Below are 19,155 nucleotides of genomic sequence, written 5' to 3' on the forward strand. Positions count from 1 at the left end.
CCCCTTTTTCTGACCAAAATAAAATTTGATCCATATTCTTAAAACCTTATCATTGGAAATTATACCTCAAGACGATTCCAACGATAGTTTATTCATCGAAAACGGAATTACTGTTTGAAAGTTACGCCCTTTTCAATTTTACCAAAAGCTGACCAGTGCTCAACCGCGTGGCTGAGCCCTCAAACGCGTGCTCAACTGTGTGGTTGAGCCCTCAAACGTGTGGGAGCTGATGAACTGCCCCAGCTCGCTGTTTTTCCCGTTTTTGACTTCAAATCTTGATTTTTGTGAGTTCTAACACCAAAACCACTTCAAAAACATCATATATATAAACTATTTCTAACAACAATTGAGCATAACAAACACAATTCATGAAAATTCAAGCTCAAAAATAAATAAAACTCATTTTACACCCAAAACCCAATTCTTAAGAATTAAACCACGAATTCAAGCATTCTAACCTGAATAAATGCTTACAAGGATGATATAATTCAGTTTCTATAGCTTCACAAACCAATTTCAAGCTTGGATCAATTTAGGGTTTGAGATGGTGTAGAGTTTAGGTACGGGTTATTTGAGAAATATCTAGAAATGGGAAGAAAGAAGCAGATACATACGCTATTATTGTGTTAAAATACAATACCCCATTACACACGGGTATTTACCAGTTATTTAATATCTTTTGTACTTAATTTGGCAGCCCTAACGGGGTCCAAATTCAACAAACGAACCATTTCTGTGACCCTTGTCACAAACTGGTCTTAACCACATATTCAATTAATAATAAACATATTATTAAAATAAAAACATATTTTAAACACAGATATAAACCTAGGGGCAATTAAGTAATCTTACTTTTAACCCCGGTTTCAGTCTATTACAATCCAATATCCTTGACCATTGTCATTGATTTTCTAAAAAGGTAAATGCAGATTTTTCTCCCTTGACAAACCAGTAGCATCCAAACTTCATTACCCAAATCTTTAAACCCTTGTCTTCATCTTTGATGGAAGTGTCTTACCCATTGAAACCTTGTTACAACTCCATGAACTAGTTTGAGAACACTTTGACTAGTTGCACTAATCATAAAGATACATCACTACTTTCCAAACCTCATACCCATGTCTTCACCAACTTGTCTTTTCTTTGATTGAAGTATCTTGCTCTTTGGAACATTGTTACATCTCAAATGAACTAGTTTGAATCTAGTTAGAACTTAATGATCCTTGTAACAACCTTGACTAGCTTGAACTAATTACATTTACATACATACAATGATACTTAAAACTAATGAGAGAGCACCTCTTTAATTGAAAGTTTAATGACCATTATTAGTATGTTTAAATGACATAAAGTAATAGTATAAAAAGATATAACACTTGTGTGTTTAATCTTATTTCAAGTTAAATTGTCATTAAGGTGTCATTAGGTGTGATTAGTCAAGATTAACATCTTTTGGTTCAAAACTCTTTTAAGATCAAAGAAGGCAACTATTATAAGTATGTATAAAAGGTTTTGTAAATTATAGATGACTCAAAGTGGTCTAACTCAAAGTGGTTGAATTTGGTTACAGTGAAAACTGCGGTCGATCCACGGTCGGCCGTGAGGTTGACCATAGATCAACAGTTTTGTAAAATGGTGCAGCCGTTGGAACTGGACATCTACGGTCAGATCCGCGGTCGACCGTGGTGCAGCCGCATAGCAGTTTTACCAAGTTAATTATTTGTGTATTAGTCTTTTGCTAGAGATAGTGTAGGCTTATGAACTCATGTCGTCTTACATATGATTAAGCACTTATCTCTTTTGTGTCATCATCAAAACAAAGTGATTAACTTTTGAATATTTTAATTGAATTCTTAACCAACAGGTTCGTTCATCACCATCTCGTGAGTTTGTTTATTTTAGGTTTCGTTCATCACCATTTTATACCCAGATCTGGTTCATTCATCACCATCTCGTGAGTTTGTTGATTTTAAGGTTGTTGATTTTATACCCAGATCTTGAAGATGACACGAGTTTTTTTGGTTTTAGGGTTCTTGATTTGGGTTATAATGGATTTGAAGATAACGTGATCTTGAAAACATAAGGATTTAGAAAAAATATGAGAGAGTTAGTTGGGGATTTGTGAGGAGTTTTGTAATACAAAAATACTCTCACATGTCATGCATATGCTTTAAGTGGTCAAAATTCACAGGCGTCATATGGTTGGACTATCCGCAAACGAAAATGCATACTTCTGGACTAAAAATGTTAAAAAAATAAAATTTAAACTATTCATGTGATTTTTAACAAACCACACGGACTATCCGTGTAATTTTGTCTTTTAATTATTACATGAAGCATTTTTCTTACATAAAAATATATATTAGTTTGTTTGTAATTTTTTTGAGAAGTTGGGGACTCATTTATAAATAGCTTTTGTTTAGATTGTTGTTTATCTAGGTATGAGTTTCCCAGTTTATTTTTTGTCCTTTTGTAATCTTCGTTAAGGGCGTTTTCCTTTGAAAAACGACCTCCTTTCTATATGACTATTTGTTATTTTCGCCAAAAAGTAAAAAAATATTTATTACTATCCATAGACAGCGGACAATCTTGATTCTAGAGATTATAATTATAAAATTGTTAGAGCGCTCCCAACCATGACAGGGTTTCTTTCAGGACTAACCAACCATTCAGCGCCACATCAGCACCTCTATCCCACTTTCTTCTCAGGACTAAACCTGGACTAAACACTCCCAACAGTGACACTCCTTCCTCACCCACTATATTAATTAATTAATCAATTGTACAACACATATAGCAAAAAGTACCACAAAATTTAGCCCAGTTCGTCCACAAATATGCTATGAACGGACGAAGTGGGGGACGGAGGAGCTGGGCGAGACCCTGGGCGGGGGCCTGGACTAGCTCGTGCCATCAGTGCCCAGGCTGGGCGGAGCTGGGCGGCACTCCAGGACTAACCATTGGGACCGGCCTTACTTAACTAAACAAATTACATTATCTGACAAATTATATATGTTTAAAAATTGTCACGTTGTTATGTCGTGCAGATTTGGTTCAAAAAATGCTATCAATTCTTTATTACGTGCAAGTAATCCAAACACAAAGTAAGACCATGCGTTAATCCTATTAATATTGTGTTTGAAATTTTGTACTTCACGTTTCATATTAATAGTCATATTATTATAGTTTAAGAAGTTTTTTTATTTTCTAACTTTAACATTAGTTATTTATGTTTATATTAAATATTATTTAAAAATTTTATATTAATAGATTGGTTTTGAATATATTATAACTAGTATAACGTTTATCAAGTATTATATAAGACACAATAAATAATTAAAATTAAAGTTGATTTTTTTTTAAGTCAAAATATGACTACCATCTTTAGAATGTAAATAAATAAATAAATACCAACAGTAACATAAAAGAAAAAAGTAAACTTATCATTTAAATTTCCTACTCACGCTATTTTGAGTGTTCAGACCATTTGGAGATGACGTGGTGTATTTTTACTCTTATTTAGACACTCTTAACTATGACGGTCCGTTATGAGATCACTGATTGCCACATCAGCGTCAAATCAGCACTTACTTTCCATCACTAATCAACCACTAAACTGCTAACATTCATGACGTACCCATCACTTGGTCACACCTCTATTTTTTTATATTAAACTTATATATTATTAACTTATATATAACATTTAAAATCCTAAAAATTAATATTTTATTAATCAAAAAAATATTAAAATTTCCTAAAAATAAAAATAAAAACATTACAAATTCCTAAAAATAAAAATTAAACATTACAAATTCCTAAAATAAAAAAACCATTACAAATTCCTAAAAAAAAAAAAAAAAAAAAAAAAAAAAAAAAAAAAAAAAAAAAAAAAAAAACCATTACAAATTCCTAAACAATAATAATAATAAAAACATTACAAACAATAAACACTAATTTTGATTCGGAAACTTGCTCGAATACTTCTTCGTTATGTCACTCCTAACTCGCATCAACAAGTCGTATTGGTCATGTGGAATGTCGGAAGACACCGGTTGCGCTAGAAGCTTCAAACTTTCCAACATCACATGAGTGTCGACTTGCTCCTCCAACTTTCTCGTCCATTTTTCAGCTTCCTCCTTGATCGTCCTCATGGTTTCACGTGTAGCATTTGCAGTTTCATAAACCGCGGCTCTAGCATCCTCCGAAGAACAACGAGATGCCGCATCCGACGAACAAGAACTGTAACACCCGCATTTTGGGCCTAGATGAAATGACCATTGTACCCTGGGGTAGGGCGTAATTAGTGATTTTTATAATTATATGTTTATAATTATTTAGTTGTTTAGTTGAGACCAGTTTGTGACAAGGGTCACAGAACAGGTTGGTTTATTTAATCTAGACTCCGTTAGGACCGCCTAAGGAGATACGAAAGATTATCAGATAAGATAACTGGTAAATACCTGTGTGATATGGGGTATGAGTTTGTAACTCATTTAAGTGTATGTATCTGGATAGTTCTATCCATTTCTCATTTCATCAAACCCACACACGAACGTATACACAAACACACACATAAACCCTAATTTGATTTTGTGAGTCTTTGGATTAATTGAAGCTAGAGATATATTCCTTGTGATTTCGTGATCAATATAAGGTATGCATATCATAGATTCATGCTTTGATTCTTGCTCTAATTGGGTTTTTGTGTTAAATGAGTTTTTGATAGAAATTAGCTCAAATTTAGTTGTTTGATGTTTGTTATGCTCAATTGATGTTAGAAATAGGTTGTATATATGTTTAGTAGCTTCCATGTGCTTAAAATTTGATCAAAATCGCTCAAAAATCGAGTTTTGGGCCAAAAATGTTCGAAATCAGCGTAAGTGTTCGAACCAGTTGCTACAGTGTTTGCTACAGTATTTTGCTACAGTACCCGAACTGCTACAGCATCACTATTTGCTACAGTGTTACTATTTGCTACAGTGTCACTATTTGCTACAGTATCACTATTTGCTACAGTGTCACTATTTGCTACAGTGTTCGGTATTGCTACAGTGCCACTATTTGCTACAGTACCGTGTTGCTACAGTACCGAGCTGCTACAGTGTTCGGAAATCACTATTTGCTACAGTACCTTTTATGAAATTGAAACGGGCGTAACTTTCAAACCGTAACTCCGTTTTTGATGAATAAACTATCGTTAGAATCGTAATAAAGAATACTTTTCAATGGTGAACTTTTAAGAAACTAGATCAAATTGTTTTTAGGTCGGAAAAGGAGTTTTAGTGTGTATGTCGTGTTTTGCACGCACCTGTATGCCATTATTGAATGGAGTCATGATGTAGACTCATAAAATTATGAATATATGGTGTTATGACCTAGTTTATAGTATGATTTGATTATACTATTGATTGAGATATGTATATTGACTTCGTTGTGTTGTTCTCAGGTGATAAGAACAAGGAAGAAGCTCAGAAGTAAGATAACTGAGCTGTAGCTGGTAATCGGTGAGTGGGATTATCTCCGGATGTAGTATAGAGTAGCAAGTTGTGCTACTATGTTTTACTGTTATAGTTGCTATGCTTAGTAGATATGTTGTAATAATGATCATCGTAGAGTTGCCATGCTAGTCGTAGGAACAGTTGTTCGTAGTGGTAGTTGCTTAACAGTTGTGTGCACAAGTTGTAGTTGCCTGTCGGAACCTATTGTTGTTAGGTTCAGCTCAGAGAGGTCAACCTTGTTGTGGTTGGGTCCAGTTGGCTACTGTTTGTTGAGTATAGTGCTGAATGACGCATCACCTGCGTGTGGATTTACTATACTGGGGATTCAGTAGTAAGGACTTTCGGTAGACGCTAGACTGATCAGCTAGTGGTCGTGTGCTCGTACAAGCCGCCGAGTCTCTAGTTGGAGCGTAGTTGCTAGTTGATTGCTGCCAGTTGATAGTTGCTAGTTATTAGTTGTCAGTTGCCTGTTATGGATTGTTGTAGTTGCTGTAGTTGTACAAGTTGGTACTGTATGCTAGATCTGTTAGATGATTCCATTCACTTAGCCTCGTGCTAACCCCCCTCACCTCCTCCCTTGCAGGTTTTCGATCTTAGTGCTGGTAGGGACGGGAGTTGGGTTGACGATATGTTTGACAAGACGAACTCTGATGTCTTAACTTTTATAAATATGCAACTAGTTGTTTAACGTAACACCGGTTGTTTGTAATAAGTAACTAGCTAATGATTTGTGATAATCATGTTCGTAATTAACTAAGGGTATTTATGTGAATTAAGACTTCCGCTGTGATTTAAAAAAAAAAAAGCAGGGTGTTACAACTTGGTATCAGAGCATAGGTTTGGCCGCATGTACATTGTGTTGAATGTCATGTTCCCAAACCTTGTGTTGTGTAAAACATATATGAGGGAACGGGTTAAGTGAATGTAGGGATTACATGTGTTAGTTGATAGGTACTAACCTGTTTTCCACTAAGAGTTTGTGTGAGATGTTATGGTAGTGCAGATATGGCAGATAATACAGGAAACGCAACTGGTCCGTCAGCCCCCGGAACATTCAGAGCCCCAGATGAAGACGGATATGTGTCAGAAGAGGATCCGCAGGAACAAATTTTAGATTTGCAAAGTAAGTTAAAGGAAGCACGTGATCGAATAAGGGAATTAGAACAACGTCAGGTAACCGTGAATCCAAGTGGTAGTGTACCGAATCAGACGATTAGTGGGTATCCGGTGCAGTCAAATAATTATCTGCAAATTGGAAGTGCTTTCCAACAACAGCAATGGTTACCACCTCAATATCAGTTTCCTCAACAGTATCAGATGTCACCTCAGTTTAATCAACAGTTCCCAAATCAGATGTGGGGTCCGTATCAGACGCCGATGTTTCAACAACCAAAGAAATGTACCTTCAAACAGTTTCTGAATTGTAATCCACCAGAGTACTCAGGAAGTTCTAACCCAACGGTAACACTTAACTGGTTAAGAGAGATAGAAAAGGTTTTTGAGGCATGTCAGTGTGAACCAGAATTGCAGGTTATTTATGCTAGTCGTATGCTGAAGAATAGGGCAATGGTTTGGTGGGATACGGTTATTTCTAGTATACCAAAAGAGCAAGTGAACATGATTACTTGGGAACAATTTTAGAGTAAAGTTTGTGAGCAGTATTGTTCGTCTTATGACCTCAATCGAATTAAGACGGAATTTCTGGCAATGAAAATGACACCTCAGATGACGATAGATGAGGTGATTGAGCAGTATATGGATAAATTAAGGTTTGTGCAACAGTGGGTTCCAGATGAGCAGTCCAGAATTCAGCACTTTGTTAATATAATTTTACCGGAGTACAGAACAATGGTTAGGATGGCGACGACGTTATCGCAAGCGTTTGTTATGGCAAAGATGGTAGAGGATGACGTCAGAGCAGCAAGGAATAGAATAGTAGGTTATGAGATGCCACAACAAGATCAGGTGATGAGTCATTCAGACTCTAGGTCAAAGAAGTCTGTTAAGTTGAAACAGAAGAGTGGGTCAGAACATAGTGGGTCAGCATCAAGTCAGAATTCTTGGTGCTATAGTTGCAGATCATCTCATAGTGGTCCTTGTTCAGATTCAACCAAAAGATGTTTGAGATGTGGTATTGTGGGGCACGAGATTCGAATGTGTTCATTCCAAGAGGATGTATGTTGGAAATGTCATCAAGTGGGGCATAGGTCAGCTCAGTGTCCGTATGTAAGAGGATCAGGTTCTGGGGCGGGGCCAGGAGCGCAGTCGGGATCAGTAGGTGGATCTTCTGGTTCTCCAGTTGGGCAGAAAAGAAAGAATCCACCTACGGCAACAACAAGAGCTTATCAAATGGTTGCAGATGCAGATGTTGATTATGATGTGAATGCAGGTATGATTCAAAATCCTCGTACTGTTTAGTTGTATATATGTATGATTGTGTATATATACATATATGTGTGTTTTAGATTGATAAATCTTGTTGGTAGTGTAAAATTTATTTTGTTGTGCTATGTTGTTGTATGCTTAGTTGCGACCCTTGTGTGCCTGGTTGGGTAAGGGAGACCTTTAGGTTAATTTTGAGATTGAAAACTGTGACTTTGATAGAGATGTGTTGGGTACCCTGATGTAGTGGACTTTGTGTCGACATGAGATTATATGATAGTAACACTGTTGTAACAGATATGATAGAAAGAGGATTGTGCTGATTGGATAATTCCTTTGCTTGAACAGATGTATGATACTGCTAGTTGAGCGTATTTTTGACATTGATGAACATATGTTGCGATTTCCTATGCTTGTTGGATGTGTAGTAATGTTGGTAGATTATATTTGAGTATTTGATGGACAATGTTTTGAGTAACTATGATTGGACAGATGTTGTGATTGATTAGTTATAAAGTAGTTAAATTAATTACCGATGCTTATTGAGGTGATTGATTGGACATAAGTTAGTGAATGAGACAAGTAGAATTTTTTCATTACGAGCAACTCAGAATGAAGGTATGATTTAGGATAATATGCTTGTGTCTGGCCAACAAAAGTATATTGTGATAAATCATACGGAATTTCTGGGAAGCTGAAGGAAAAATAGGCGGCCTGTGCTATATTGGATTGTGATGTGACTGGATATGAGACGAATAACCTGTGAAGTTCTGATGACTTACGAGACAATTTCGTTGACCTAGGTATAGATTTTAGCATGATGACTAATTCTATTGCCTAAGCTTTGGATAATTGGAAAAAGTGGACTGTATAAAGAGTTGAATTGGATGACAGATCGTGAAATTTATGATACGGAATGGCGAAGAAACACGAATTTGACTCTGATTATTTGACTTGATCGTGTAATTTGTGGGCTTAAGTGGATTAATGGACGTTGATCGACGGAGATTGTGAGAAGTTATTTGGTATCGGGAGTGTATTGACGCCAGGAATCTCATTTCCCTATGCAATTGTGGTGGATATTGTCGGTATCGGGGATAAGATCGATAAAGTTAACCGTGTGTTTTGGCGGTGCGAGTAACAATTTTTGGGTTTGTTGACCATAGTTGACCCGATTCCGAGGACGGAATCTCTTTTAAGGAGGGTAGATTTGTAACACCCGCATTTTGGGCCTAGATGAAATGACCATTGTACCCTGGGGTAGGGCGTAATTAGTGATTTTTATAATTATATGTTTATAATTATTTAGTTGTTTAGTTGAGACCAGTTTGTGACAAGGGTCACAGAACAGGTTGGTTTATTTAATCTAGACTCCGTTAGGACCGCCTAAGGAGATACGAAAGATTATCAGATAAGATAACTGGTAAATACCTGTGTGATATGGGGTATGAGTTTGTAACTCATTTAAGTGTATGTATCTGGATAGTTCTATCCATTTCTCATTTCATCAAACCCACACACGAACGTATACACAAACACACACATAAACCCTAATTTGATTTTGTGAGTCTTTGGATTAATTGAAGCTAGAGATATATTCCTTGTGATTTCGTGATCAATATAAGGTATGCATATCATAGATTCATGCTTTGATTCTTGCTCTAATTGGGTTTTTGTGTTAAATGAGTTTTTGATAGAAATTAGCTCAAATTTAGTTGTTTGATGTTTGTTATGCTCAATTGATGTTAGAAATAGGTTGTATATATGTTTAGTAGCTTCCATGTGCTTAAAATTTGATCAAAATCGCTCAAAAATCGAGTTTTGGGCGAAAAATGTTCGAAATCAGCGTAAGTGTTCGAACCAGTTGCTACAGTGTTTGCTACAGTATTTTGCTACAGTACCCGAACTGCTACAGCATCACTATTTGCTACAGTGTTACTATTTGCTACAGTGTCACTATTTGCTACAGTATCACTATTTGCTACAGTGTCACTATTTGCTACAGTGTTCGGTATTGCTACAGTGCCACTATTTGCTACAGTACCGTGTTGCTACAGTACCGAGCTGCTACAGTGTTCGGAAATCACTATTTGCTACAGTACCTTTTATGAAATTGAAACGGGCGTAACTTTCAAACCGTAACTCCGTTTTTGATGAATAAACTATCGTTAGAATCGTAATAAAGAATACTTTTCAATGGTGAACTTTTAAGAAACTAGATCAAATTGTTTTTAGGTCGGAAAAGGAGTTTTAGTGTGTATGTCGTGTTTTGCACGCACCTGTATGCCATTATTGAATGGAGTCATGATGTAGACTCATAAAATTATGAATATATGGTGTTATGACCTAGTTTATAGTATGATTTGATTATACTATTGATTGAGATATGTATATTGACTTCGTTGTGTTGTTCTCAGGTGATAAGAACAAGGAAGAAGCTCAGAAGTAAGATAACTGAGCTGTAGCTGGTAATCGGTGAGTGGGATTATCTCCGGATGTAGTATAGAGTAGCAAGTTGTGCTACTATGTTTTACTGTTATAGTTGCTATGCTTAGTAGATATGTTGTAATAATGATCATCGTAGAGTTGCCATGCTAGTCGTAGGAACAGTTGTTCGTAGTGGTAGTTGCTTAACAGTTGTGTGCACAAGTTGTAGTTGCCTGTCGGAACCTATTGTTGTTAGGTTCAGCTCAGAGAGGTCAACCTTGTTGTGGTTGGGTCCAGTTGGCTACTGTTTGTTGAGTATAGTGCTGAATGACGCATCACCTGCGTGTGGATTTACTATACTGGGGATTCAGTAGTAAGGACTTTCGGTAGACGCTAGACTGATCAGCTAGTGGTCGTGTGCTCGTACAAGCCGCCGAGTCTCTAGTTGGAGCATAGTTGCTAGTTGATTGCTGCCAGTTGATAGTTGCTAGTTATTAGTTGTCAGTTGCCTGTTATGGATTGTTGTAGTTGCTGTAGTTGTACAAGTTGGTACTGTATGCTAGATCTGTTAGATGATTCCATTCACTTAGCCTCGTGCTAACCCCCCTCACCTCCTCCCTTGCAGGTTTTCGATCTTAGTGCTGGTAGGGACGGGAGTTGGGTTGACGATATGTTTGACAAGACGAACTCTGATGTCTTAACTTTTATAAATATGCAACTAGTTGTTTAACGTAACACCGGTTGTTTGTAATAAGTAACTAGCTAATGATTTGTGATAATCATGTTCGTAATTAACTAAGGGTATTTATGTGAATTAAGACTTCCGCTGTGATTTAAAAAAAAAAAAAAAAGCAGGGTGTTACAAGAACTCTGTTGACTCTTTTCACGACCCGGTGGACGGCGGATTGGTGGACCTCGAAATAAATTCTCCAAATTGATTGTCGGGCTATTAGTCGAAGTCGGTGTCTGATCGGCATCTCCTAAATTGACAGGATCAGGCTCGGTTGCACGACGTTTGGCTGTCACCACAGTTTCTTACACTTGAAATTGGGGGCAATCTCTAACAACCCTCCGCGCATCTTCGTACGCGAAGGCTTTCTTTTGTTGCTCACGAAACGCCTTCTTAACTGACATCATAATATCGTTGTCGTTGGCTCCACTAGGCCAATGCTTAACAAGTTTTTCATAAAGTGCGACAAATAGCTTGATATCTTTGGCCATCTTGGTCCACTTGCCCGATATTTGATCCATACGCCTTTGTTCCCTTACTTTAGAGTTGTAATCTTGTCGGACGGTCCCCCAAAATGAGCTATGTGTTTGGGAGTTTCCAATATTGGGATTTAGAGTAGCGCGCATCCAACACTCGGCCAAAATCCTACTTTCCTCGTCCGACCACATAACCTTTGCCCTTTTTCCTTTTTTGGAGGCGGCAGTTTCTTGTGTTTCTTCGACCTCCTCAATATCGGTTTGTGTTTCTTGCATTCCCTCGGGTTCGTCTTCTTCGAGTGATGTGTCAAACGTAGGTATGTAAGGCCTTTGAGGTTGGTTGTTTTGAGGTTGGTTGTTTTGAGGTGTTTGTGGTTGGTTATGTTGACTTATTTGTGGTTGGTTATATTGAGATGTTTGATAGTGGGGATTAGTGAGGTAATGAGGTATGGAATATGGATTCACGGCCCAATTATTTAGTTGATGATATTGGGGATATTGCATATTCATGTGAGATTGATGGGGATTTTGATGAGTTTGATGAAGCGTGTTTTGAAGGACCGACTGCCACATCTCTTCATCAACGAGATAAAGTAGTAGTAGTTGTTGTTGTTGTTGTTTTTGTTTTTGATTTTTTTTTTTTTTTTTTTTGGAAGACATGTTGATGAGGTTGATGGAGATTAAAGTGAAGATGAAGGTGATAGAAGTAGATGAGAGTGAGAGTTGAATGTTGGTGAAAATGAGATAGATGTAGGTGTTTATAAATGAGATTGTAGTTGTGAAAAAAAAGTCAGTAGCCGTTTGAAAAATAAAAAAAGCCGTTAACTTTGTTTTTAGTCCGTGATCATAATTGTCAAACCTTAGCAAAATGAAGTGCGGTGGTTGGAGGGCGGCCAACGGCGCCACTGCTAGTATCGGCGCCCTTCAACGGCGGGCTCAAGGGCGGACCGATATTAGTGGTCTTATGCAAACTTCTTAACTGAGTTATCTCGTAATCATTTTTAACCATTCCATGTCCACTCAATATATGCGCTTAATGAAATTCGAATCCGAGATCTATTGTGAAGATCCCAAACACCAAGTTAACTTAAGATGGCTACATAGATTTTAAACACCAAGTCATTTTTAGATGATTACAAATAACTTAAGATGGCTACATAGATTTTAAACACTAAGTTATGTTGAGATGATTACGAACAGTAACATAAAACGATTGGTAAATATAAACAAGAAGCTAAATGCAAGTTTATTATCTCACTGTAATATACGGCAAAACTAATATACAAGATTACATTTACATACCAACGAGCTTCTAGCTCAGTGGTACCCGATGCCTTTGATCCCTGGGCCCACAGTGGGGGAAGCTTTGACACAAGAAAGGCGCAAGTTCGATTCTCAGTCTGGGCGCTCCGCATGGAATTATTTCTCCTCCGGGTGGAATTTGTGAAGTGTTTTCGGGGGTCTAGCTAGCTGGGGTAAAAATTGCTCTTGCCGCCACTGTGGGTACTGGGAGGAGGTACTTTTCCGGCACAGGTCTCTTTCGGGGTGGGATTGGTGGGTGCTACGGCACACAGGGTTAGCGTGTCCCTGCCATATATACACGTTTTGACACAAGATTACATTTACATATAATGATAATGATGATTAAATTTAAATTAAATAAACACAACTCTAAAAATTCCTTTTCATCAAAGTGCAATAAATTTAAGTACCACTACTGTTTACTGTATGTTCCTACCCAACATTATGCATCATCAAATATTAACAAAATCAGAGTTGGCCTTCACCATAAAATTCAAACCTTATGTTTCAACTTCAAACCAGTTGTTTCACTCTCATTATCAAAAAGGACAGTGTAGGACCACCGTGACACCGTCCTCGTGCCACATCAACCAACCACATTTTCCGGCTATCGTAATCTACTTTAATGTTTGTGGTGCCCAATTTATTAACTGCTCAAATCACATATACCTGACACTGAATAACAGTTTTACCTACCCTGAACCCCGGAACCACCACAAAACTAACTTGCAATAAACTTCCCTGTGACAAAAAAGCCTCTTCGGTTACACTTTCCATAAATACTTCCGAAAACCGACTCCCTTTCGCCACCTGAAACACGGTCGCCGTTTCAGGACTAAACGAAAACGCCAAACAATGTAAAAGCCAAACCCGTTTTGCAACTTCTAGAAACGAATCGAAAAACGCTGTTTCTGGGAATTTTCGAGCATTGACTAAATTTCTTTGATTTAGGTTTCCGAAAATAGACGATTCCATCTTGGGATGAATAAGCTTTAAGTATTTACATCTGCAAAATTCAGCAAACAATGAATTCGGTTTCCACGTAACATATTCGCGTGCTTTTAACGATTTCAATTCCATAAACTTGTCGAAGAAGAATCGTTGTCGGTTTTTGTTATCCGGCATACGTTGCGAATCGTTAAGCATCTCGAACCCAGGGATATTAAAACCATCGTATACCGTTCTACAAACGAACGACTCGAATGCATAGCATATATGTGGTGTGTCCCAGTAAACAATATCCGGTTGAATTGAATTAGCAGCTTCATCTAAATCCCAATTCGCAGATTCCATTTCACTGATCATAAATCTCACAAAACTTCGAATAGATTTAGTCGTTTGCTTTACATATGAGACGAAATCGGACGAACAAAACTTCAAAGATGATGTCGATGATGTCACCGATGACAAAGAACCACTTGACTTTAATCTCTTTTCGATCAACTTATTTTCTCTTCTAGAATCTTCCAATTTCTCTTTTAGAAAGATGATTTCGGACTCTTTGAGCTTGTTTTGTCTGTCCAATTTCTTCTTTGATATTTCATACATTTTTAAGAAGCTTTGTTGTTCTTGAATTTCAGCCAACAGTTGTGTTGTTTCGGGTGACGGATCGTTAAGTTGCTTTTTCAAATAAGATTGTTTTAACACAGACAGACTTTTTAATTCAGACACCAAAATCTGATCAGCTGACTGAATACCATCAGCATCGTAAGGAAACTGATAAAATTGCAGCTGAGCGTACGCAGCTTTGATCGATGATACGGTAGCAAAAAGTTTGGCAATGAAAGCATTCATTACTGCCTTGTCTTGAAGCTTTTCGTCATCACCAATGGATTGATCATGTTTGACTTTTTCGGACGTCTTTGACTTTGTTTTTTGAAATTTATCGACTCCCGTTGCAGCTCGAATATTCAAAACCTTGGTAAAGGTACGAGCCAATCTGCTTTTATTTGAGGAATGCTTAAAGGAATCCATCTGAAAAAAAAAAAAAAAAGAATTTTGAAATGACTTAGCGATTTGGAAGGTATTATTTTGGGTGTAAATATGAAATGGTAAGAAAATAGAAGAAATATGCAAAGATATTTGATTGAAGAAAGCAAAAATGTATATTTTAATTTGCTTGTGCTGTCATGACATTATTATGAATGAATAATTCAATTTAAAACAACAAGCAGAGCATGAAAACACGAGTAAAATAAATCAACTTGGGAATAGAATGTCTTAATCATGAGGGGTGATATTATATTAAGTACATACTTTAAAAAAGTCTACCTACCTAAATTAAGAACTTCCCTATTTGAAACTCTCCCCAACTACCTAATCAAGGTTTTAAAAGTCGCTAGTCATGGGCTAGTCGGCTAGGACTAATCGGCCAAGTCAACGATTAATGTAGGTAGACGTTGACCAAATTTGACTTTTGACCGTGTTTAACCTAGTTTGACCAATTTTGATCAAATAAATTCAATTTTGAACTTATAATTTCAACACCTACTGACTAAATTGGTCTTTTGACAACTTTGACAGAATAAATCGCCCTAGTCGGAGAATAGTTACGGGACTAGTACTTCAAAATCTCTGATGTAGCGATCCGACCAAATCGTCATTGACGGCGCCGACTACTTAGGTCCCGTTACGTGGTCGTAGTCCCTATATGAGACTCGTTTGACCAAAATTATGTCGCGTTCATTTGAAACGTATCATGCTTGCAAAGTTTAGTTTACAAAACCGTTCGACGACAAGTTTAAGTTTACAAGAGTATAAAGTATAAATGAAATAACTTGCGACATAATTAGTTGAAAATCACGGTTTCTATAAATAGCGTAAGTATGTAGACAAAAGTTTGAATCCAAAGGTGCTATCACTAGCGTATGTATGTATGTATGCTTGACCCCAAGCAAGAAATCAGAGTGTATGCATGTATGCTTGACTCCAAGCAAGTATGAGTGTACGCGGAAGCATGTATCAAATAGCCAAGTATGAACCTGAGAAACATATAGAAAACTGTCAACGAAAAACGTTGGTGAAATCATAGGTGTTTTAGTAAACGTTGTATTTGAACCACAAGATTTAGTATAAGATGATTATCAAAATCATTTGCATTCCAAAGTTGTTGTTTGTATCCCGGGCACCCAATTATCAAACTTAACTGTTTTGCACCCTTTGCGTAGTGTTAGAACATACACTAGACCCGAAAATATATTTCATCCGCTAACGGTAGCGAACCGTCCGAATGAGGCTCGTCAAGCCCATGTGATCACATAATATAAGTTCACGTTTACACCCTGCAAGTGTAACTAATGATAATTGAATTGAGGCTTTTTGTTCAAACCCGTACGTGGAATGTTCGTTTTCGTACTTGTGTTCAAGTGTAAAAGTATGATACGTATATGTTTCTCATCCCATAGTTTAAAGCATAAAAGTTGTTGAAAGATGGGACTATGATCTCACCTCGAGTGCACGAGTATAAAAGTACTTCACAAAGTAAACGTGTGCATGAAAGTTGCTTAGCCTTGACCTAAACAAGTAAGTTGTTTCAATTAACCGGTTACGACACAAGGTCGGGCGAAATGTGTCCAATTAGTCCTATGGCTCGTTACGACTCGATTAAATATAGCATGTGAATCACGTTGTCAAGTTTCATGCAAGAATCAAGTATAAAATAAGATTTGAACGATTGCATAAGTGTTTGGTTAAGTTTGACTAAAAGTCAAACTCGGTAAAGTCAAAGTCAACAAAAAGTCAACACGTTCGGGTCGGGTCCCGAACTATTTTTCTGTGCTAATTATTCATATATAAGCATGTTAGAGCAAGTTACATGTGAATCGGAGGTCCATAGTATAGCAAACATTTTTCGTATAATTGACAAGTAAGACAGAATCAAACCATGCCTATTGTCACGCCGCGACAAAGGCTGGCCGCGCCGCGGCGAATAACGGGTGCTGGTACCTGGTCAGTCTCAATTGTCTAAGTCCTAAACCCAAAATTCAAACAAACACAAAACACAAACCGTAAACACTTAGAACTCGTATCTTATATCGTTAGAAAGGTAATTTGACAAAGATCACAACTAAATACATTTCACCAACCAAAAACATCAATTACAATAACCGAAATTTCGTCAAGTAATCAATAAAGGTTTATTTTCAAAGTTTCAAGTTCATCAAATGCATTTTAAGTTTCGGGAATCCAATTCACACATATGATATGCCGTTTTGAAGGTAATGAAACATACATTACAACTAAACACTTACTAATAACATTTCATGGCATTCGAAACATCAAAAGCTCGTTTTAAGTCTATCAAACCCTAACCAAAATCCACAAAAATCAATATTCATATTTTTTGAAGTTTTCTTAATCAACCTACGCATCAAAACGAAGCTAGTGATACTAGTAACACAATTAAAGCATGAACTTTAGTATTTAAACAACATTTAATCTTCCAAAATGCAAGATTAAGCAAACCCATTTCAAATGTTCAAACTAGTTACTCAAAACAACAAATCGAGCAAACGAATCATATATTCATGTTATACACGAGCCATAGACACTAACTAACACTATTTCAAGTATATAAAACGAATTTAGAGAAAATCTAGTGTTTTTAGAAACCTTACCCCAAGTAGTGAAATTTGTACCAAATCGAAGAGGATGAAGAGAGGACCATGAATATGTTATCGGATTTGTTGTGAGCTTCCTAGATGTGAAATGGATGATGAATTTGTGTTTATGGGTGTGAGAGCACAAAAATGGGAGTAAGAAAAAAAAAGAGGAGGTGATGAATGAATGAGATGAGTGGTGGTGGTGGTGACTAGTTACCAAAATTTGGCCAAGTTCCAAGATTAGTCCCTCAAGTTTCAAAGCGGGTGCGGGAATTAACCAAACGAATATTTAAAAAAAAATCGCTCGAGTAAACGAGTGATGTTATAATTAAATAACGGAATTATTATGAACGTTAGTCAACGAAAGGTACGAATTTAGATAACGAAAAATATTATCTAAAAAAAAAAGACGGGCGTTAAAATAATTTAGCGGAAAAATGCGGGATGTTACATTACCTACACCTTAAAAAAAATTTCGTCCCGAAATTTAGTTGGAAGTAGTAGTTGTTGTTTCTTCTTCGAAACCTTGCGTTGCAAATTCTACGAATAAGTGAGGGTACTTCCTTGGGCATTTCAACGAACTTTGACAGTCGGGATTTTTACATTGGTTTAAAGTTTGGTTTCACGATTTACAGTTTCAACCGGTCCTCCTAGGAAGTGAATTTTATCGTTGATAGTAAGTTCGTCGAAGAGGATAACAAGTTCTTGTTTCGCAAGACACGCCTTTAAGTTTGATACACAGAATGTAGGATGAACGGAATTTGTTTGAGTCGGAAGTTTGAAGCGGTAAGCAACGGGCACAACACGCCCCAAGATTTAAAAAGGACTAAAAATATCGCGGGATTTAGCTTTCTACGTTTCCGAAACGGACTACACCTTTTCAAGGTGCGACTTTTAACGTTACGCGGTTTTCCACATGGAATTCGAAAGGTTTACGTCTAACATTGGCATAGCTCCTTTGGCGACTACGGGCAGTCTCGAGCCTTTCTCGGATTGAAACGATTTTAACGGTTACTCCATGAATGAGTCCAGGTTCGGTGACTTGATTATCATTTACTTGGTTCTACAAGAGGAGAATGACGTTTCCGGTCACATAAGATTTCAAAAGGTGTGACGTTAAGACTTGAATGGTAACCATCGTTGTAAGAGAATTTGGTTAAAGGTAAAAACTTTTCTCAAGAAATTTTGAAGTCGATAACACGAATTCGTATTACGGTTTCCAAGGTTTGAATCATGTGTTTGCTTGGTCCGTCGGTTTGTGGATGATACGCGGTACTCATGTTTAAACGTGGTCCCGAGGCTTTTTGTAAATTTATAAGTGAAACGAGCATCTCGATCCGAAACGAGGTACATTCCTTTAAGGTATATTTGAAAGAGTTTGTTAGGACGTGAAAACATTTGTTGGAACAAGTTTCTATTTCTCAAGAATTTCGCGCCGCAGAAGATTTATCGGTTTTCGAAAACGTTCGTTAGAGCAAGTTTCTTATCGGGTTCCGAAAACGTTCGTTAGGACTATTCACCCTCGTGGCGAATACTAGTATAATGTGAAGAGTCTCTCTCTCCATTGAGAATTTAGAATAAAGATTTCCTTAAACAGAAGTACGAGTGTGATGCGAGAGAAGTTTCCGCCTCGATGTGAGCATAACAAGCATATTGTAGTTTGTCGATAAAACTATGCGAAAACTAGATAGTATACTCGTATAACACATGGTTGAAGTTGAAAGAATTTGTCATTCATT

General features: G+C 37.0%; 2 protein-coding genes across 2 annotated transcripts; both read right to left on the minus strand.

The window, feature by feature from the left end:
• Positions 1–11,342: 11,342 nt before the first annotated feature.
• LOC139901474 (glutathione S-transferase T3-like) lies at positions 11,343–11,789 on the minus strand. Its single transcript, XM_071884183.1, has one exon. The coding sequence runs from the start codon at positions 11,787–11,789 to the stop codon at positions 11,343–11,345; it is 447 nt and encodes a 148-aa protein (XP_071740284.1).
• A 987-nt stretch (positions 11,790–12,776) lies between these two features.
• Positions 12,777–14,879, minus strand: LOC139897873 (protein GRAVITROPIC IN THE LIGHT 1-like). The gene is made up of 2 exons (XM_071880583.1): positions 13,315–14,879; positions 12,777–13,100 (listed from the first exon to the last, which is right to left on the minus strand). The coding sequence occupies exon 1, from the start codon at positions 14,787–14,789 to the stop codon at positions 13,470–13,472; it is 1,320 nt and encodes a 439-aa protein (XP_071736684.1). The 5' UTR covers positions 14,790–14,879; the 3' UTR covers positions 12,777–13,100; positions 13,315–13,469.
• Between the last annotated feature and the right edge of the window lie 4,276 nt (positions 14,880–19,155).

Source organism: Rutidosis leptorrhynchoides, chromosome 3 (assembly GCF_046630445.1).
Source record: "Rutidosis leptorrhynchoides isolate AG116_Rl617_1_P2 chromosome 3, CSIRO_AGI_Rlap_v1, whole genome shotgun sequence".
Taxonomy (NCBI): Eukaryota; Viridiplantae; Streptophyta; class Magnoliopsida; order Asterales; family Asteraceae; genus Rutidosis; species Rutidosis leptorrhynchoides.